At 41.7% G+C, this 22900-nt stretch overlaps 1 protein-coding gene across 13 annotated transcripts in view; it reads right to left on the bottom strand.

Moving 5' to 3' along the window:
* Positions 1-9890: 9890 nt before the first annotated feature.
* The window catches only part of LOC137323587 (R3H domain-containing protein 1-like), a 119737-nt gene continuing 106727 nt past the window's right edge, over positions 9891-22900 (bottom strand). For 11 of the 13 annotated variants that reach the window (XM_067987231.1, XM_067987232.1, XM_067987241.1 and 8 more), the window contains 5 exons: positions 20889-21033; positions 17925-18038; positions 16041-16135; positions 15650-15734; positions 9891-10665 (listed from right to left, as the gene is read on the bottom strand). In XM_067987231.1, coding sequence (XP_067843332.1) covers positions 10331-10665; positions 15650-15734; positions 16041-16135; positions 17925-18038; positions 20889-21033 — 774 coding nt within the window. In that variant the 3' untranslated portion in view covers positions 9891-10330. Of the gene's footprint in view, positions 10666-15649; positions 15735-16040; positions 16136-16397; positions 16662-17924; positions 18039-20888; positions 21034-22900 lie in introns of those variants that run through there. The other 2 variants (XM_067987235.1, XR_010963401.1) reach the window with 2 other exon arrangements.

The raw sequence follows: 22900 nt of genomic DNA on the forward strand, positions 1-22900 counted from the left end.
ATGGTGGCGGAGTCCAACACGTGAGTGCAAAAGACAAGGCTGAAGTGTTTGCAACCATCTTCAGCCAGAAGTGCGAGTGGATGATCCATCTCGGCTTCCTCCCGATACCCCCACCATCACAGAAGCCAGCGATATCAAGAAATGGCTGAGTGCACTGGATACAGCAAAGGCTATGATCCCCGACAACATCCCGGCTGTAGTCCTGAAGACTTGTGCTCCAGAACTAGCCGCGCCTCTAGCCAAACTGGTCCAGTACAGTTACAACACTGGCATCTACCCAACAATGTGGAAAATTGCCCAGTTATGTCCTTTGCACTAAAAGCAGGACAAATCCAATCCTGCCAATTACCGCCCTATCAGTCTACTCTCAATCATCAGCAAAGTGATGGAAGGTGTCGTCGACAGTGCTATCAAGCGGCACTTACTCACCAATAACCTGCTCACCGATGCTCAGTTTGGGTTCCGCCAGGACCACTCAGCTCCAGACCTCATTACAGCCTTGGTCCAAACATGGACAATAAAGCTGAGTTCCAGAGGTGAGGTGAGAGGAGAGTAACTGCGCTTGACATCAGGGCAGCATTTGACCGAGTGTGGCACCAAATTGAAGTCAATGGGAATCGGGGGGAAAACTCTCCAGTGGCTGGAGTCATACCTAGCACAAAGGAAGATGGTAGTGGTTGTTGGTGGCCTATCATCTCAGCCCCAGGACATTGCTGCAGGAGTTCCTCAGGGCAGTGTCCTAGACCCAACCATCTTCAGCTGCTTCATCAATGACCTTCCCTCCATCATAAGGTCAGAAATGGGGATGTTCACTGATGATTGCACAGTGTTCAGTTCCATTCGCAACCCCTCAGATAATGAAGCACTCCGTGCCCCCATGCAGCAAGACCTGGACAACATCCAGGGTTGGGCTGATAAGTGGCAAGTAACATTTGCGCCAGACAAGTGCCAGGCAATAACCATCTCCAACAAGAGAGTCTAACCACTTCCCCTTGACATTCAACGGCATTACCTTCATCGTATCCCCCACCATCAACATCCTGGGGGTCACCATTGACCAGAAACTTAACTGGACCAGCTATATAAATACTGTGGCTACAAGAGCAGGTCAGAGGCTGGGTATTCTGCAGCAAGTGATTCACCTCTTGACTCCCCAAAGTCTTTCCACCATCTACAAGGCACAAGTCAGGAGTGTGATGGAATGCTCTCCACTTGCCTGGATGAGTGCAGCTCCAACAACACTCAAGAAGCTCGACGCCATCCAGGACAAAGCAGGCCGCTTGATTGGCACCCCATCCACCACCAGCGCACAGTGGCTGCAGTGTGTACCATCCACAGGATGCACTGCAGCAACTCGCCAAGGCTTCTTCGACAGCACTTCCCAAACCCACGACCTCTACCACCTAAAAGGACAAGGGCAGCAGGCACATGGGAACACCACCACCTGCACGTTCCCCTCCAAGTCACACACCATCCCAACTTGGAAATATATCGCCGTTACTTCATCGTCACTGGGTCAAAATCCTGGAACTCCCTTCCTAACAGCACTGTGGGAGAACCTTCACCACACGGACTGCAGCGGTTCAAGAAGGCGGCTCACCACCACCTTCTCGAGGGCAATTAGGGATGGGCAATAGTGACGCCCACACCCCAGGAACGAATAATTAAAAAAGAATATCCAGCCTCTGACCTGCTCTTGTAGCCACAGTATTTATACGGCTGGTCCTGTTAATTTTTTGTCAAATGGTGACCACCAGGATGTCGATGGTGAGGGATTCGGCAATGGTAATGCCGTTGAACGTCATGGGGAGGTGGTTAGATGCTCCCTTGTTGGAGATGGTCATTGCCTGCCGCGAATATTACTTGTCACTTATCAGCCCAAGCCTGGATGTTGTCCAGGTCTTGCTGCATTCGGGCACGGACTGCTTCATTATCTGAGGGGTTGCAAATGGAAATGAACACTGTGCAATCATCAGCGAACATCCCCAATTCTGACCTTATGATGGAGGGAAGGTCATTGATGAAGCAGCTGAAGATGGTTGGGCCTAGGACATTGCCTTGAGCAACTCCTGCAGCAATGTCCTGGGACTGAGATGATTGGCCACCAACAACCACAACCATCTTTCTTTGTGCTAGGTATGACTCCAGCCACTGGAGACTTTTACCCCTGATTCCCATTGACTTCAATTTTACTAGGGCTCCTTGGTGCCACACTCGGTCAAATGCTGCCTTGATGTCAAGGGCAGTCACTCTCACCTCACCTCTGGAATTCAGCTCTTTTGTCCATGTTTGGACCAAGGCTCTTTATGAGGTCTGGAGCTGAGTGGCCCTGGCGGAACCCAAACTGAGCATCAGTGAACAGGTTATTAGTGAGTAAGTGCCGCTTGATTGCTCTGTCGACGACACGTTCCATCACTTTGCTGATGATTGAGAATAGACTGATGGGATGGTAATTGGCTGGATTGGATTTGTCCTGCTTTTTGTGGACAGGACATACCTGGGCAATTTTCCAGTGTCGGGTAGATTCCAGTTTTGTAGCTGTACTGGACCAGTTTGGCTAGAGGCGCGGCTAGTTCTGGAGCACAAGTCTTCAGCACTACAGCCGGGATGTTGTCAGGGCGCATTGCCTTTGCTGTCTCCAATGCATTCAGCCGTTTCTTGATATCACGTGGAGTGAATCAAATTGACTGAAGATTGGCTTCTGTGATGGTGGGGGTATCGGCAGGAGGCCGAGATGGATCATCCACTCAGCACTTCTGGCTGAAGATGGTTGCAAATGCTTCAGCCTTGTCTTTTGCACTCACGTGCTGGACTCCGCCATCATTGAGGATGGGGGTGTTTACAGAGCCTCCTCCTCCCATTAGTTGTTTAATTGTCCAACACCATTCACAACTGGATGTGGCAGGACTGCAGAGCTTTGATCTGATCTATTGGTTGTGGAATCGCTTAGCTCTGTCTATAACATCTCGCTTTCGCTGTTTAACACGGATGTCGTCCTGTGTTGTAGCTTCACCAGGTTGGCACCTACTGGTACACCTGGTGCTGGCATGCTCTTCTACACGCCTCATTGAACCAGGGTTGATCCCCTGGCTTGTTGGTAATGGTAGAGTGAGGGATATGCCGGGGCATAAGGTTACGGATTGTGCTGGAATACAATTCTGCTGCTGCTGATGGCCCACAGGGCCCCGTGGATGCCCAGTTTTGAGCTGCTAGATCTGTTCTGAATCTTTCCCATTTAGCACAATGATAATGCCACACAAGACGTTGGATGGTGATCTCAGTGCAGTGGTCACACCTACCCATACTGTCATGGACAGATGTATCTGCGACAGGTAGATTGGTGATGCGAGGTCAGGTAGATTTTTCCCTCTTGTTGGTTCGCTCACCACCTGCCGCAGACCCAGTCTGGCAGCTATGTCCTTCAGGACTCGGCCAGCTCGGTCAGTAGTGGCGCTGGTGATGGACATTGAGGTCCCCCACCCAGAGTACATTCAGTGCCCTTGCTGTCCTTCGTGCTTCCTCCAAGCAGTGTACAACATGGAGGAGGACTGATTAATCAGCTGAGGGAAGTAGGTAGGTGGTAATCAGCAGGAGGTTTCCTTGTCCATGTTTGACCTGATACCATGAGATTTCATGGGGCCTAGAGTCAATGTTGAGGACTCCCAGGGCCACTCCCTCCTGACTATGTATCACTGTACTGTCTTGCCGGTGGGACGGAACATACCCAGGGATGGTGATGGAAGAGCCTGGGACGTTGGCTGAAAGGTATGATTCTGTGAGTATGGCTATGTCAGGCTGTTGCTTGACTAGTTTGTGGGACTGCTCTCCCAATTTTGGCACAAATCCCGAGATGTTAATGAGGAGGACTTTGCAGGGTCGATTGGGCTTGGTTTGCCTTTATCATGTCCATTGCCTAGTGGTCCATCCAGTTTCAATCTTATGACTTTTTGTAGTGAGATTGTACAACTGAGTGGCTTGCTAAGCCATTTCAGAGGGCGATTAAGAATCAACCACATTGCTGTAGGTCTGGAGTCACATATAGGCCAGACCGGGTAAGGCAGGTTTCCTTCCCTATAGGACATTAGTGAACCAGATGGGTTGTCCGGTAGTTTCATGGCCACCATTACTAATACTAGTTTTTTTTATTCACGATTTTATTTAATTAATTGAATTTAAATTCCCCAGCTACCGTGGCAGGATTTGAACTCATGACACTGGATTATTAGTCCAGGTCTCTAGATTACTAGTTCAGTAACAACCACTATGCTACTGTACCCATAGTTATCTCAAGATTTCCAATGCCTATCTTAATAAGTCTTTGAAACATTAACTTCATTTCTTGTCCAATCTGCTTGCAACATTTCTGTATTGCCATAAATTTAAATATTTTAACATAAGAAATAGGAACAGGAGTCGGCCATACCGTCCTCAAGCCTGCTCCACCATTCAATAAGATCATGGCTGATCTTCGACCTCAACTCCACTTCCCCGCCCTATCCCCATATCCTTTAGTGTCCAAATATCCATCGATCCAGTCTTGAATATATTCAACGACTGAGCATCCACAGCCCTCTGGGGTAGAGAAGTCCAAAGATTCACATCCCTCTGAGTGAAGAAATATTTCCTCATCTCAGTCCTAAAGGGCCGACCCCTTATCTTGAGACTATGACCCCTAGTGTTGGACTGTCCAGCCAGAGGAAACAGCCTTACAGCATCTACCCTGTCAAGCCCTCTAAGAATTTTATACGTTTCAACGAGATCACCTCTCATTCTTTTAAACTCCAGAGAATATAGGCCATTCAACTTAATCTCTCCTCACAGGACAACCCTCTCATCCCAGGAATCAATCTAGTGAACTTTTGTTGCAACCCCTCTAAGGCAAGTATATCCTGCCTCAGGTGAGGAGACCAAAACTGCACAGACTACTCCAGGTGTGGTCTCATCAGAGCCCTATAAAATTGCAGCAAGACCTCCTTACTGTTATATTCCAACCCCCTTGCAGTAAAGGCTAACATACCATTTGTCTTCCTAATTGCTTGCTGGACCTGCATGTTACCTTTGTGATTCATGTGCAAGAACACCCAAATTCCTCTATCAACATTTCTTAGCCTCTCACCTTTTAAAAAAAATTCTGCTTTTCTATTCTTCCTACCAAACTGGATAATTGCACATTTCCCCACATTATACTCCATCTACCACCTTCTCACCCACTCATTTAACTTGTCTATATCCCTTTGCAGCCTCTTTGCGACCTCCTCACAGCTTACTTTCCCATCTAGCTTTGTATTGTCAGCAAACTTGGATACATTACACTCAGTTCCCTCATCTAAGTCATTGATATAGATTGTAAACAGCTGAGGCCCAAACACTGATCCTTGCAGCATCCCACTAGCTACAACCTACCAATCCGAAAATGTCCTGTTTATTCCTACTCTGTTTTCTGTCTGTTAACCAATCCTCAATCCACGCTGATATATTACCCCCAATCCCATGAGCCCTAATCTTGTGTAACAACCTTTCGTGTGGCACCATTTTAGATTTTCAAAAGGCATTCAATTATACTACATCCACTGGTACCTCCTTATCTACCCTGCTAGTTACACCCTCAAAAAACTCTACTTAAAATTCAATTTTCATTCCTAATGCTCCTTTAAGCTGATTCTTAGCCACCTTCCTCGATCCTTTTATATTAATTCTTCTCCCTTGGCATTTAATACAAATAAAAATTGACTTGAGAAGGCCTCCCACTGGGATTGTTCATGAATTCAATCCCATGTATGCCCAAGGATCCAGGGCTTGATGGCATCCATATCTTCAACTTAGCCTAAACTTCAGTTACTTTAACATATTTAAACTTTCTTTAAGTAGTTAGCCATTTCAACGTAGGTTTTTAGTTTTGATGTGGAAACATAATGGCTGCTTTCTGGATTTCTTTTGGAATGGGATTCTCAGATTCAACTGGTGTCATGACTCATACCATGTGTTTGGCATAGGCTAGTCAGAAAGCAATTTGGAACACAAAATGCATACTTTCATGCAGATGCAAAAGTTATATAGTTTTCTCAAAAAACAATTCTCCTACCTCAAAGCCTTTCCACCATCTACAAGGTACAAGTCATGAGTGTGATGGAATACTCTCCACTTGCTTGGATGAGTGCAGCTCCAACAACACTCAAGAAGCTCGACACCATCCAAGATAAAGCAGCCCGCTTGATTGGCACCCCACCCACAACCCTAAACATTCACTCCCTTCACCACCGGTGCACAGTGGCTGCAGTGTGTACCATCCACAGGATGCACTGCAGCAACTCGCCAAGGCTTCTTCGACAGCACCTCCCAAACTCGCGACCTCTACCACCTAGAAGGACAAGAGCAGCAGGCACATGGGAACACCACCACCTGCACTTTCCCCTCCAAGTCACACACCATCCCGACTTGGAAATATATCGCCGTTCCTTCATCGTCCCTGGGTCAAAATCCTGGAACTCCCTTCCTAACAGCACCGTGGGAGAACCGTCACCACACGGACTGCAGCGGTTCACCACCACCTTCTCAAGGGCAATTAGGGATAGGCAATAAATGCTGGCCTCGCCAGCGACGCCCACATCCCATAAACAAATAAAAAAAAGTCAACCACAACCATTTGCTCATCATTTGTAAGCATGATCCTAATCTCCTTGTGGCCCACTACTTCACTCCCATTCTCAAGTCTTTCCATCCATGGCATCTTACATGGCTCCAACCAAGCAACACAAACTTCAGCAATAGGTTGGAATTTACTGTTGGTGATATTAGTGGATAAACACATAACACATTCATATGAAGCTCCGTCTGATATTTTAGTGGACAAATTAATCTGTTAACAGGTTGAACAGTTACTTCAACAGCTTTATACCCTAACATTCCTGCTACATTCTCCCAATGTCATTCACAATATGTTCTCTTCCCTTCCAATTTGAAGCCATGTGTGCTTAAGTCTATCATTCCCATGCTTGTGTGTTTTAAATGTTAGGAAACTGAACCCTAGTCTGAGATGATCTTTGTAACAATCCATTATCACTTCAAACCTTTTTCTAGCATTTTAAAATCCAATAATTGACAGTTATATAAGTTACTTTCTGGTGATACTTAAGTAACTTCAAACACTTGACTTCTACCTTTTGTTCCCCCACTGCTCTTTAGTTTCTTGGGCATATTCAGATTAATTCTTGTAGCTTATATATGGGGCTTCTCTAGCCTTATCATGCCAAGTCTAATAAAGGATAATACCCAAACAACCTTTCTCTTCCAATAGCTGATTGACATGCTGTGCATTGCTGACATATTCTAATTTCACCGCTCATAACACTGTAATGTGCTGCCAAAACACGAAAAATACTTGACAAAAAATCTTTTTACAAGGAAAGCCCCAAATTTTTTCCACTGAATTCTTTATTAAAGTATGTGAAAGATAATAAAACAATTAAATGCTGGAAGCTAGTTTCGCTAAAATACTGCTCATTGTTCTGAACTATGTACAGCAGAGAATTCTGTTAATGAATGAACTACTGACATTGATCATTTTTAATGGTTTGAGCTCCCTTTCAAGTTTCACTTTATAATTCAATGTATCACATTTATGCTACAAGGGAGAAGAGCAAACATATGATTCCTACCCTGAAATCAAAGCATAGCCACCTTATCCATGACCAACATATTCACTGTTAGCGAGTAGTTAACCTAAATTTACATAAAGAGGGATGCAGGAATGATTACTAGGCAGTGATTACAGTAAAGGATTCAGAAAATGATATAAACTCAAGAGCAAAGTCTAACCTAATAAATGCCTTTTAAAAAGTATAGGGCTTTGCAAAATTTACCCTGTAATTGGAAATTTGCACAGCAATTTTATTCCATTTTCAGCCAGCATTCAGTGTCATGGTGCATGCTAGTAGCTAGTGCACTTCATAGTTGATGCATGAAAATCTTAATCCAGAAGTAAATTGTTAGGAAAGTACATTGTGTAATGCCGAAATAGAAATGAAATTAGGAAAACAAACAGATTAGCAGGGCACTTCGCTGACGCTGGTTGGAGTTAAACTTTTCTTTTTGCCTTGTACCGTCTCCAATTTCTAATTTCAATTATTTTGTTGAATGTTTTAAAATCTTTAACATAATGGTAGGTTACTATCCCAATGGTATAGCGAACACACTGCTCTATGGCAAGATACCCGTACAACGACTGCAACTATGGTGTATTATCCTTGGCCTTCCTCAAACTCTCTCGTTCGATATGGTCAACTATTCTGTCCTCTTCCACTCCCCTGTCGTTAAACTCTGTGGCAAATACTACATTTAGTTCAATTCCTTCCTGTCCCAACATAGTCAGCGGATTTTCCACATAGCATCTACTTCTGTCCTACATGGTCACCTCAGGATACCCCATGGTTCTATCCTTGGTCCCCTGCTATTTCTGGTCTACATGTCATCTCATTCAACTCTTGCCAAGAGCTCCACACCATACCCTCAATCCTATCCCCCCCCCAACCACTGAATTTGTGCAGTCTTGGTGCTCTGATTAATCCCGAGCTGAGCTTCAAAGTCCATATCCATCCTATCTATCACATAGGGAACCTGTTTCCATCGCTGCAACATAGCCTGCCTTCACCTTAATCCCTTCACCGCGTCCCCCCTCCGCCCCGCACCCCCCCCAGCATAACTGCTGATTAAGCCCTCATCCAAGTTATTGTCCCCTCCAAGCTTGACTTTTCCCAATGGTGCCCTCACCGGTCTTCCAAGTTCCACCCTACATAAACTACAATTTGTCCAAAACTCAGCCACTAGCATTCTATCCCGCACTAAACGACAAATTCAACAATACTGTCCTACGGAGCAGAACTTCACTAAATGGGAGTTTGAGTTACAGAAAGGCCGATAACACCAATTATCAGTCCCAGGCTCCCACCTAGCAAGTTTATGCTCCACGAGAGTATTTGCATGTAAATCCCACTCCAATATCATGTCTATCCTCACCAACCTATAACATTGCCAGCTAAGATGAACAATATGAAGAATTGAGACTAGAAAAGGCACTGTGTTGCAAGTGACACTCAAACCATGCCATCTGCCACAAAAGTATGATTTCTAATATTCTTAGATATGGGACCAAAATGCCAGTTTATTCGCTATATTCTAAATAGAAAAAAAATGGTCCATTTCTCCAAACAACCACTTTTATATCATTTGAAGCAATTGATGAAATTACATTTATAAATTTCAGTTCAGTTGTGTAAGCAATTAAACTTAATTGAAAGGTTTAATCTACAAATATTTGAGTCACTCAGCAGCCAAGTAGTTGAGGTCATTGGTCAGCACCCAAAAAAGATAATTCATTTTGGATGACCCAAATAAGTTACAAAGAGTTTTTTTTTTATGTATTTGTAAACATTTATTTTTTTTCTTTGAACTGAAAAAGGGGAAAAAACTTGCATCAGCACACATTGTACAGCCTGGCAGGATTTACACAAAACCGGAAAAAAAAAATGATAGGTTTGTATGTCAATAATGCAACAATTCTGTTGATGTCCAGTGATCCTCAATATTGGGTGAACTTAAAACACTTAAACTTTCTAACAAATGTCCAGCATTTAAGAAGTAACACAAAAAACTTTGCAATCTGGGGCATCAAAACAAAGAGGAATGTCCACACAAATAAATTTATGAGCCCAATTAGTGAGTATGAAGATGACCCAAAGAGGGTATTGGGGACTAAGTTTCAAACTCATTGGATCCAAGATGACAAACTGCAAAATCCTCTGCTGCATCTATAGGCATTGTTTTCACACACTTCTTTGTAGATCACTGGTGACCAGCCAAGAAAGATAATGAAACACTTCATTCCCACAAACTACTTTGGGCTTCTCCAAATTAATTTATTTTTGATTTTTTTTTAAGCAAGCTCACATTTTGCTGGTTGTGCTGGGGTAAAAACCTGTTAAGGCGAGTAATTATTGGCTGATGGTGTTGACATGAGTTGCTGTACAATGGAGCTCTGGATTGGATACAAGATTCACAAATATAAAACAAAAAGGCTATAAAATTTGTACTGTGGTTCTACAGCATTCTCCATATAAAGACGCTGCTTTGTGATATGCTCGGATACTTTGTTGTGACAACGGTGAACATAAATTAGGAAACTCATAGCCTTTTTTGCTGGATCACTGGTTTTCTTCAATTTGTTAGATCATAAAACACCACGTTCCAGGAGTCTATACGTCAACAGAAACCATTATACAAGCCCAATCGAGAAGGGAAAAAAGTGGAAGAGACTGCAAGTCCAGTGCAGTATATACTACTGAGAACTAGCCCTTTCCATAATGTGAAAATCGTAGTGCTTCTTGCTTGTTCTCAGTTTGAATTTGTTTGAGTTATTTTGTTTCAACAATGCATTCTGAGCAGCCAGTTTTGAAGGAAACATCACTATGATTGTGTACATAGACGCCAAGTCACTGGAAGGTTTTGAGTGTTCTGTGTTTGCATTGCTATCACCACCACCACAATGTGGCTGAGTGTCTCGCAGCCATCGAATCTTGGCACCAGCTTTAAAGAGTTCACTTAAAAGCTTATCAGCTTCTGTGCGACTAATTCCTTCTGGCAGGTCAGTCACCTCCAGGACTCTGCTGATAACTGGAAGAAAAGACAGAAGACAAGTAATTTGCAAATAGAAAACAAGCAGCAAAGTTAACAGTTTCACACTGTATTTGTTAAAACTTTATTTTCCTTGTATCGGGTGATGAAAGACGGTGCATCCAGAGGCAATTGTAACACAAACAGAAGCCAATGACTTCAATCCTGCTGGTTGCTGAAAGCACATTGAGATTTGCAGAAATTGTATTGGAGTTAAGTCATATCCCACATCTTAATGCATGCTCTAGGAATTTTGGCATAGCAATTAATGATTAAACCCAAATTTGAATATCTGCATACAATGCATATTCTTTTTTCAAACAAAAAGAATATAAAATATTTAACACACTAACCATTCACCAATAACACCTGCCATAAGAAAATCAGTAATGCAGCAGCACTGTCACCAGGATTTTAGTGAAGTGTAATGGTAGGTATGTGATACTTTGTTGTAGGTTTTAGTCCACCACTGGGATTTTGGTGAAGTTTAGCTTGGGAAATTTTATTATATCCACATAAACTGTGATAAACATATAACAGTAGTTAGTCTTTACCTTTCATCTGTCAAAACTTTGGTTGTGCCTGAAAAATGTATGTTGAGCTAGGATGAAGTACTGGTTACAATCTGCTACCGGTAATGAGTGGTGGTGGAAGCAATTTGCAATGATGACTTAAAAGGATCACATAGAAGTATATTGTTACAGTATTAGTGATTAGGCTTAAGCGATATTATTCCTACAATTTAATGGTGCAAATATGCTGAATAAGCTTGGTTAAAAACAAATGCGGTAACGATAGTATGGACGATTCTTGATCTTGCACTCCTTACTGGGAGTGCCGGATCTCTGAATCAACCAGAGTGTTATGGTCATAATCACTGATAGTAAGCCTTTCAATTATCAAGTGACAATTACATCACAACTAAATCGGTTTTAAATTTTAAAAAACACCTTCCCCATCTGATAATTAGAAATTTCTATTTTCAATAGGAATTCATAACAGTATATGCTTTTGAGTGAATTAAAAAAAAATCAGGGATGTAAGACTGAATCAAATATCTAAATTTTCTGAAAATATATTCAGTGAACAGATTTCAATACAATTTTTTATTACTGCATTAATAATGAAAACAGATAATAATGAAAACAGCCAATTTTTGCAGAGTTTTAATCTAATTTACACTGAAGAAAATGAAGTTTTGAAAAAAGTATAAGCAAAAACACAAAAAAAAGCAAGCAACAAATAAACACAATTGTTTTGGTTGTTTAATACACAGTAGATTAATACTGAAAACCCAGTGAAAATATTATTTTGGCTTTCCTTTGGAGAAGCAGCACCTATGATGAACAACTATACTGTTTCAATTCTCCAGTTCCTTCAAAATGAAAAAGAAGCATGGAGTTGAGCTTAGTGTGCATTTGGAGTTTCAGGTAGCTGGTATTATTGTGACAAAGTCTGATTACTAAACAAGAAGCCGTAAATTTATAAAATGGTTTAGGTATCCAAAAAATGCCATCTTGCCCAAATCCTGACCCTTATTGAAAGGGTGCAGTATACAAGCTGCATGATCAGGAAGTAGCCCAGTTGCAATGAAACTATAAAAAGACCTTCTTTTATTACATCTTCCAGAAATGTCTTAAAACTTTCCACATGCACCAAACTAATTAGAAGTGCAGTTACTGTTAGGATGTAGGCAAAAGCAGTAGCCAATTTGTACACAGCAAGAGCCCAATAACAGCATGGAGATGAAAGACCAGTTCACCTACTTTTTAGTGTTATAGGTTGAAGAAAGAATACTGGGTAGAACATTGGGAAAATTCCATGCTCAAATAGAGGCAATGAGATCTTTAAATATCCACCTGAACGAGTGGACAGGCAGAGACAGGGCTAAAGTTTAACGTCTTATCCAAAGAATGGCAGCTCTGAAAAGATCAGCCTAAATTATGTGCTCAAGTCTTGGAATGGGGCTTCAACCCACAACACCCTGACTCAAAGGTGTAAGGAGATATAGGTTTAGAATGCAGGTTGAGTAGAATGGGCCTACTCTCTCTGGAGTTTCGAAGAATGAGAGGTGATCTCATTGAACTATATAAGATTATGAGGGGGCTTGACAGGGTAGATGCTGAGAGATTGTTTCCTCTGGCTAGAGAGTCTAGAACAAGGGGGCACAGGCGAGGGATAAGGGGTCGGCCATTCAAGACAGAGATGACGAGGAATTTCTTCATGCAGAGAGTTGTGAATCTTTGGAATTCTCAACCCCAGAGGGCTGTGGATGCTGAGTCATTGAATATATTCAAGGCTGGGATAGATAGATTTTTGGACTCTAGGGGAATCAAGGGATATGGGGATCAGGCGGAAAAGTGGAATTGAGGTCGAATGGCAGAGCAGGCTCCAGGGGCCGTACGGCCGACTCCGACTCCTGCTCCTGTTTCTTAAGTTCTTAGAAGGTATTTAGGAGAACTAGGCTTGAAAGGGTTAATTGGTCAAGGCTTTAGCTGAAACTACAGTACCATAACATAGACTGCTTTTAAATTAACCTACTGCAGCTGCAAGCACTAAGCCATGAGAATTTTGTTATTGCAAACTAAGGGAGGGACATAACGGTACCCTACTCCTTCAGATATACTGAAACACTGAAGCTAGCTAGTACCCCCATTACCTTCAAGGCCTATAGGGTGATTCATCAACTGCAGGGACAGGGAAACATTGTGCTAAGAATCTTGTTATTGAGAATAAGGAAAGATAAGGGGGGGGGGCCACAAGGTACTATTCTCTTTTGGACAAGTACGTGTTGCCGCAGTTCCATTTTTTTGGGTCTAACTGGTGGGATCTGAAACTTGTTTGTGTAGAGGACAGAAAAGAAAGTACCAGGCGGATAAATAAGAACAAGAATACATGAATGAAGGAACGGGGAATGAGATCGTGGCTTCTACCCAAAGGACAACAGGGTAATACAATTCGCAACTGTGCTTTGTAAACCACTGCTTAAATACTGTAATGTATTGATTCTTGCTTGTGCTAAATAAAGTCATATGGCTATTAACCATAATGGTGACAGTCTCAAACAATTGAACAGAGAGAGAGTCAAATTGACTACAAAGGCGAGAGTACTGCCAACTAAGCCGACTTGATTACGCCCAAAAATATCTGGAATCAAGCACCGACGAAGGACATAGCCCATGCTGGCTGTAATTAGAATTCTTTCACTTAGTGAGGAATCCCAGCTTTCACATGATACTCAGAATTTGATGAACTATCCACTGTTAGAGTTTTGAGAGGGAGCTCTGCTGAAATAATCATCCAGTACTTTGTACTAGTGATTTACACACTACACTGAACTTGAAGTACTTCAGATGGAAGAATCATATCACTATGTGAATGTATGCATCCAAAATCTTCTGGGCATTTTCCTGGATCAATTGCCTGATGTAGTCTGATGTGGACCACTTTGGATTTCTGGTGAATGAAATTGTTTGATCCTAGATCCGGTATGGATTAGAAACTTCCTATGCATTCAAGGACAATAAAGTGACAGGAGAAGTACAAGCTATTTTCCTACTCTGAGTTAATCTGCTTTAGGATTCAACATAGAAAAGGCTCTTTCACTGCTAAAACCAAAACATCCGATCTCCAATTATACTGAGAACGTTTTTTTAAAAAAATGAATTGTAGAAACCTTCGATTGAAGTGAAAGAAATAACTTTGATAGTCTCTTTCACCCATGTATCCGATGTAACAGGGTTATATCTGTTCAAAAGATACTGAATCCTGTCTGCTACTCGCTAATTTTTGTGGAAAGCAGCAAAATACTTATTAAGATGCATCAGTGGTGCATTTGGTCGCTGGGGTGGGGGGATCCTTTGCCTAAATCTTTTCACCTGACTGTATTTGCCAGCAGTATTGTTTGCCTAACTTGCCCGCAATCCTAGCTGTTGACTTTATACCTCTAAATTGATTTGAGGGAGATAAAATCTTCCCGTGGAAATTAATCTGTAAATCTTCGGTTTATTAGATTCAATTATTCGAGTTTCAAAATGCTCAGAAAGGCCATAATTCAGTGTTTGGAAATCTGAAACATTGATATGCTTTCTTTAAAAAGGAATGTTTAGCTCCATAATAGTTTAGAGGATAAATGTACCGCATGATGGTATAAAGCCATAATCAAGAGGGTCCTAGTCTTGATTTTTGGTCTGTGCTCAATTCGCTGATATCTGACCTCTGTCATTGTGATCTTTACAGATACTGTTATGGGGAGGAGGGAAGGAAAAGTGACCACAGATACCTATAGAAGGATGAGATTGATGGGTAGAATAGCCTTCCTCATCTGAATTGATCTTTGTAACCAGGGTAGCAGTTATGGCAATTGACAAAATTAAGCCTGGCAGTGATATTCTCTATAGTTGAATAGTCTGCTGACACACACCACTGAGGCTCACACACGAGGAATGAACACTTGGGTGAGATACTGGAGAGCTGCTAGCACCTAAAGAGCTATACCAAGAGTTGGCACCTTCTGGAGAGGGAAAAAAGAACAATGCTTCCCAAGATATTTTTATACTTAGGAAGATGACAATTGGTTCTTGGTTTGAGAGTAGCTTGATTAGGGAAGTGTCCTGCATTCCTGTGGATGCTCAGTCGTTGAGTACATTCAAGGCTGAGATGGATAGATTTTTGGACCCTAGGGGAATCAAGGGATATGGGGATCAGGCGGGAAAGCGGAGTTGAGGTCAAAGATCAACCATGATCTTAATGAATGGCGAAGCAGGCTCGAGGGGCCATATGGCCTATTCCTGCTCCTATTTCTTATGTTCTTATGTGTCCAGTGAATAAATAGATCACAATAGTCTAATTACATTTATTCCATCAGTTTGTTGATAGAATTTGGATACAACTATATTTGACGCCATTGCAGCAGACCGTTGCAAAATGAATGCAGAATGCAGCGCATTGCCTTTTTGTAGAAGTGTTGCATTTATTTACGTACCTGGTTCTCCTGCACCAAGATCTGTTGATGCTGCTTTCCTTGTCTGTCTCTTTCCTCTTCCTCCATGCCTACTCAAATTCTGACCCTAACAAATTCAACACACAAACACTAAACCAAAAAAATCTAAGTAATTGCATAAAAATAACAAAAAAATTACAATATAACTGTATTTTCAAGAAGAGTAAGTGCCTAGTAAAGCAAATTCTCAAACGTTACAAGAAATAAATGGATAACGAAGCTTCATCAGATAGTTACACACCATGAAAGAACCAAATGTTTTCAGATATAGGTTTTCCCAGTAAGTGGCTAGGTGTTAGGAGAAACCCAACAATTTGATCTTGAAAAGCAATTTAGTTCAGAACATTATTGTTTTGGTTATACTCTAACCAACCTGTTGTGTTGAGACTATATGCGGTCCATGGAGAAGAGGACGGATTGGAGCATTGTATTGCAAAGGCTGGCCAAGCAAAGGGTAGCGTCCATCTCCTTTAAAAGAAAATAATTTTAAAAATACTTCCTCCAGTATATAATTTAAATTTACAATCTACATAAATCAGTACTATAATCATGCATATTTAAAGAAAAGTAAAACTCAAGGCATCTATGACAGAATACCAAGGACAATCAACGAGGCTGAAGTTCTAGTTAGTTATTTGAGGCGCTTCCAAATGTTAATAACAACGACTTTTAAAGCAATTAGACTATCAATCACTAACAATGAATAGGACCACTGACTGCCTTGAAGTACCTTATGCCAGAGAATAATTGGTAGGAGCAGAAGGCAGGCTGGGTAAGAGAGACTACAGGCCAAGTGATACGAGAGAGGTTCTTCTCGCCAACATTTTCCTTAATGTCAAGGCATGATCCACATGGGTAGCAAAAATTAATGCATTTCTTCAAGTTAAAAACTTACAGCTAGTTGTGCATCATTTAAACCTATGACAAATTTTGGGTAGTTTACATCATACTTCACTGCATCCTGTAGTCCAAGTCATATTGCCATGCGTGACATCTTTAAATGTAAAAGAGCAACATAGTTTTAGGAGAGTAACATGATCTGGTACTGCAATGATCAGAGTGCAAATTAAAGCCATTTCCCCACCTCCCCAACCCCAAAACGATTCTTGTCATTTTGGGGACTTGCTTAAAAATGTAATATTTACATTATCCTTATGTTTTCTTGTTGTCTATTGCATTAAGTATGCAAATAAAAAAGTCATTAGCATCCCAACATGAGCTAGTACCTTCAGCAAAGGGGGTGGTGGTGGGGGGGGGCGGAATCTTTAAAAAGAGTAGAAATCTCTTGAAATTTTACAATACATTGTTCTGAGCTCCAAATACAAATAGTGCACCAAAGTGGTACAGACGTTTGTTGGTTTGTGGGACCCTAACATCCTCAAACCAACTTGGAGTACTGCAGTAGTGAAGTGTTTGCTACTGTAAACTGTAAAAGTAGATGCAAGAAAGACAGATGCATGAGAAGACAGCAACCCAGAAGAGAAGGCTGGAATGAAAGAGAGACAAACACAAGGGAGAGGGAGGAGTGAAGAGAAAGGAGAGATAAAAAGAGAGCAAAACACACACAGACAAGGGAAGAGGGATAGACACACATCTATATATATATCTATGTTATAGAACATATTATATGATGTCCCATGGCACTTTATAGCCAATTAATACTTTTCAAGTGAGAGATAGAGTGTGAGAGAAAGAAGGGAGGGGGAAGGGGAGGGTAGAGCATGTGAGAGGGAGATATAGATAAATATCGATCTTATATACAGCTTCATGGTTTCTTTCTCATTTGCCTCCTTTCAAAGCTGATGAGCCTGAGTTTTTCTAGGCTATCCATATAACTCTGTCTTCTCATACTGGGCATCAGCCTTATTGCCTTTCCCTGCGCCATCTCCAGGATTTGGATATTTCTCTGTGTCTTGTTGACCAAAAGCAACCACAGTACTCAGGATGTGGCCCGATCAGATTTGCAGAGTGCCTCAGAAATTGCTGCGAGAGAGAGCTGACAGGCCAAGGGGAAGTAGCAAAACAATGCAAGCTTCTCTCTAGGCCCCTTGTATTTGTAGCCCAAGGGTGTTTTCAGATTCCCACTGATTTTTCTCGAGGTGGGGGGCGGGGGCGGAGAGAGGAAAGTCCATGAAAAGGTTGTGTGTGCACATGTGCATCACTAGTAGAGGTTTTTGTGGAGAAACTGTACCAGGCAATAATTCCATGGAGTTGTGCTGCCTATTAAAATGTTTGAAGTTAGAAAAAATTAGCCTGCCTTTTGGTGGTGAGGTGATGCCACTCCAGACATATCCTTGGCCACTTCCCTGCCCAAAGGAATCTAGAATGATGCTTGCTGAGGTCCTGGAATTGGGATGGTGATGGGCAGCATCTGTAAAAGGTTCAGAAGGTGGGAGAATGCTCATTTTTACAGGGATTACTCTCCATAGTGTAAGATGGTCTCTAACAGGGCAGCCTTTCAATGAAATATCAAAATGAACCCTTAAAATAGATTTCAGTGAGGTCCCCTCAGCTGATGCATTGTTTTTTCTCTTGCAAGAATGCTTGTGCTGGTGGGTTAAGGATTAATCAGCCTGTCCTGAAGTCTGCTAAGGTTGTACTGCTATTGATTTATCTTTATATTGTAGTAATAGTAACCTTTAGCCTTTGCCTGTTAAGCAGGGAAGTTTAAGTCAATTTAAAGTACCACTGGGCTACTGAGCCAGGGCTGACCTTAAAACAACAGTCTGTTTGGTCACTTCAGTAAACTTAATTATAAGACATGCCAGTGCATACTGATTCATATATAGGAGAACTTTAACCTGGGATTTATGGGGAAGCAAGACATTGACTGGTACTGAATCAAATAATAAAAAGTTTCACTTGGTGGAATAGCAATCATATGTGACAAGAGTGAAATTATCAATAAGATAAAGTAGGGAAGTTAAGTAAGGAAAGCTAAAGTTATTGATAAGGGATAAGTCAATTAGATTCTCCATATATGAAGTTACATTTTAACTTTTATATAATTATGTAATGCAGAATTGTGTGGATTGTCAAGTGAAAGGAGTAAAAAAAAATGAATAAAAATTGGGCATTTGTAATGACTATTTGGATTCGTAAAGGCCTAAGGTACTGAGCTCAGAACTGTAACATGTTTGAATCTCAACCAACCATCATTAGGTTCGGTTGTAAGTATTACTTTTTACATGTATATTTAAGTACTATTACATGTGCTGTATATTTAATAAATCAGTGCTACCTGATATTCAAGGTAGTTTGAGGAATAAATTATAAATAAGAATCCCTCCTTTAACAGGTTGGTTCAATGGTTTGTGCCACATTCTGTTGTGGGATGGTTTTGAAGTGTATCATCTAGATCAACAACAGCACACCTGAGGCGACAGTTTTTGGTGGTGTAGGATGCTAAGTAGATAGGAGTGACCCAATTGCCTGAGTCCCAGCCAGCAAATTGGCTCTTCTATCCTACCACCATTGATGCTGGATTAGACGTTGAATTATCAGTAGGTTATGCCCAACGTGTGACCTAGATGAATGTCTGTAGACCCTCTGTAGCTTTCTTCCTGCCATACATGCAGATCTGTAAAGTGTCTCAGCAAACATATCTGGCCAGAAATTGTGAGATACACATTAAATAAATGTTGGCTTGATTTAGTTGGATGGCACTCTCGGACTTGAGCACATATTGGTCCCATGTTGGTCCATGGAATCTAAGTGTCAATATTTGCAAGTGAAAATGAAAACAAACACTAAGGGCCTAGAAAGAAGCTTGCATTGTATTGCTATTTCCCAATGGCCTGTCACCTCTCTCTCTTGCAGCAATCTCTAACACTGAACTGAGAGAAGTTGTGATGGTAGTATCTTTATGTAAAAAGATAGCTTTTGGCTCAAGGATATTAATCTTCCTTTCCAGAGTTCTCAGATGGGTTGGTCTTTAACAGATAATGAATTTGTTTACTTTCCAGTCTGTAACCCTGCATACATTAATTAACATTTCAAAGAAATAATGCCCAGCCAAAAAATACAACATGACCCAATTAATTTCTGAACAGACTATCGTTGATAGACGAAGGCAGCTGGCTCACATTGGAACTATGAACGAATCAAGATGGTTTTGTGTATTGGCTCTCCCACCCCTCTCTCGACCACAGATACAGAAGTATTTTTCCAACTATGGGTATCTGAAGCTAATTTTAAACTCACATTTACTTTGTCTAAAAGAAGCCATAAAAAATAAAAAGATACAATACCGAACATAGGAACAGGAGTAGGCCATTCAGCCCCTTGTCATGGCTGAACTGTACCTCAATTCCATTTACCCACCTTTGATCCATATCCCTTGATATCCTTACCTAATAAAAATCCGTCGATCTCATTCTTGAAAATTTCAATTAACCCAGCATTCAGAGTCTTTTGAAGGAGAGAGTTCAAGATTTCCACATCCCTTAGTGTGAAAAAGTGCTTCCCAATTTCACTTCTGATTGGCTGGGCTCCAACTTTAAGACTGTGCCCCATTGTTCAGGATTACCCAACCAGAGGAAATAGTTTCTCTGTATGCACCTGATCAAATCCCTTTGCATTTTAAACACCTCAATTAGATAACCCCTCAACTGTCTAAACTCAAGCCAAGTTTATGCAACCTGGCCTCATAATTTAACTCTTTAAGCCCCTCCGTGACTGATTTATATCCTTCCAGTTTGGTGCCCAAAACTGAACACTGTACTCCAGATGGAGTCCATCCAAAGCTCTTTACAACTGATGCATAACTTTCTCTCTTGTATTCCAGCCCTCTTGAGATGAAGGCCAACATTCCATTAGGCTTTTTGATTACTTTTTGTACCTGTGCACTAACTTTGTGATTTGTGTACCTGCACACCCAAATCCCGTTGCTCCTCGACAGTTCCTAGTCTCTCGCGATTAAGAAAATATTTCCATTTGTATTTCTTGGATCCAAAGTGATCGACCTCACACTTCAACGTTGAAGTCCATCTACCACAGTTTTGCCCACTCACTTAATCTGTTTGTCCCTTTGTAACCTCCTGCTCCCATCTACACAACTTACTGTACCTCTGAACTTAGTGTCATCCGCATACACAGAAATTTTCCCTGTTTGACACAGGGCGAAAGCTACGTTTTTGTCACAACTACAATAGAACATCATGCATCTTAATTAAAACCAAAGATGCTCAGGTACATTGTCATCTATTTCTGAAACAAATACCTTGTCCAGGGACCATAGGTCGAGGAAATTGTGCCATTATTGGGAGGGGTCCTAATCCAGAGCGGACATTTTTTATAGTCGTCATTGGTGGCGGTGCAGGAGATTGGGCTGGTGATACAGCAGGACTACCTAGCTGTGGACTGCTCTGTTTAAAAAAAAAAGTCAATATCAATTGCAATCAAACAAACTCCAAAGCATTTCGAGCTCTCTTCATGAACTCAGATTCTTAATTAAAAAAAACATTTTAATGTGGCTTAACGTCCCATACGCCGAAGAAACACACAACCTCTACTAAATAAATTGGTACAAATTGAAAATCAAACTTGGTTAATCAGAGGGGCATGCCTGTACCCTATAATGACAATATATGAACATGGTAGTGCGCAGTCTCATCTGAAGAAACTGTTACACGGTTTGCACCATTTTACCCATTAATTCATGTAAAAAGTTAACCCATTAAAAATCATAACACTGCTCTTTCATGGTTCCACTCTGACCAGTCACATTGTAGATATTACATCATTACCAACAGTTTGTCTACAGTCATCTCAGGTATATCTCAAAGTTACATTCTTGATTCATTCCTCTTTTATTTCTTACCAATGAAACATTATCTGTTAGTAGAGTCAGCTTCCATTGGTACATGAAGATATGAAGCTCTATATCTTCACTATTGCTAATTTCCCCAATTGTCTGTGACAACAGGAACTGGGTGCGCAAGAATTTCCTCCAACTAAATGTCTACAAAACCAAAGCCATTCTCTCTGGCTCATACCAACACTACTTATCTCCAGCCTCGACTTCAAACTCCCTGTTTGTAACCTCAGAGGAATCACATGAGTTATGGAACCTCGTGTTGTTGCTCAACCTCAAGCTCAGCTTCCTTCTCCACCTCTGAACCTAACAAATACTATTATTTTCATCTTTGTAGCATCATTCCTGTGCAGTTAACTCTCCTCACTGATGCCAAAACATTATCCATGCCTGAAACCTAATTGACTCATCACTTCAAGGCTCGATTTTTCCAAAACTCTCCTTACTGGCCTCCATGCTTCCTTCCTGGCCTCCATGCTTCCTTCCTCAAGCAATAATTTGAGCATACCATGGTCCATGTTCTCACCTTCAAAAAGGTTTGCTCTTCAGAAACTCCATCCTCACCAAGCTCCAATAGCTACCCATGCCCTAGTGAATTAAGATCCTTGCACTTCGGCGGCAGTCAGGAGCGATAATCTCGTCCATTAATGTGGGGTCGGGAGGAGCACTCCCGTTCCTTCTGGCTCCACATTCAGATAATCTAATCACCTTCCTGGTTAGCAGACATTCTGTTCGGCTGGTTTCCCTAAGTGCAGCTCGCAAAGGCGGAGGCTGCCTTTGACAATTCAACGTTTTAGCGGGGACCTCAAGCAGGCGTTAGGCCACTTATTTGTGTATGCAAAGGGTCTAAAGGCTGCTTCAAGCTTGGGTAAAGGACACCTCTCGTTTCTTCTTATCCAATTTGATGGGTGGCACACTTCCTGCCCACCATTTTGGGGCCTTAGGTGGCCCCATTTCTAAGTTTTAATCTCTGATGTGTTGAAAATTAATTTGTAGGGCTCCCCCAACAGCTCAGAATAATTTATCCAATGAGTGAGTTATGAAGATCAGGAAGTATCAGGTTCAATGCCTAGTGTATCCAAAGTTACTTAATCGCAGCTGGGGCAGCAATAGCAACACAATTGGCCACAGCATCCCTGGGCTATACAGAGAAAAATGAGGCTATCCAGCGATCCATGCAAAACATTTGCACTATGGATGCCAGGTCAGTACAGGGTCAGGATCGAGCTGGTTGAAAAGTTAATCAATACTTGCTATCAAAGCTCACACAGGAACAGTGACCACTTGAGTGAGTTACTGGCATGGACCCAGTGCCCATGGAACTGTACCCCAGCAAAGAGCCAAGCATGTAACACCACACTGTTAATATTATTGCAATGTCAAAAGGGTGCAGGAACGGAAAGATCTGGGAGCATACG

The sequence above is a fragment of the Heptranchias perlo genome, chromosome 7 (assembly GCF_035084215.1).
Source record: "Heptranchias perlo isolate sHepPer1 chromosome 7, sHepPer1.hap1, whole genome shotgun sequence".
Taxonomy (NCBI): Eukaryota; Metazoa; Chordata; class Chondrichthyes; order Hexanchiformes; family Hexanchidae; genus Heptranchias; species Heptranchias perlo.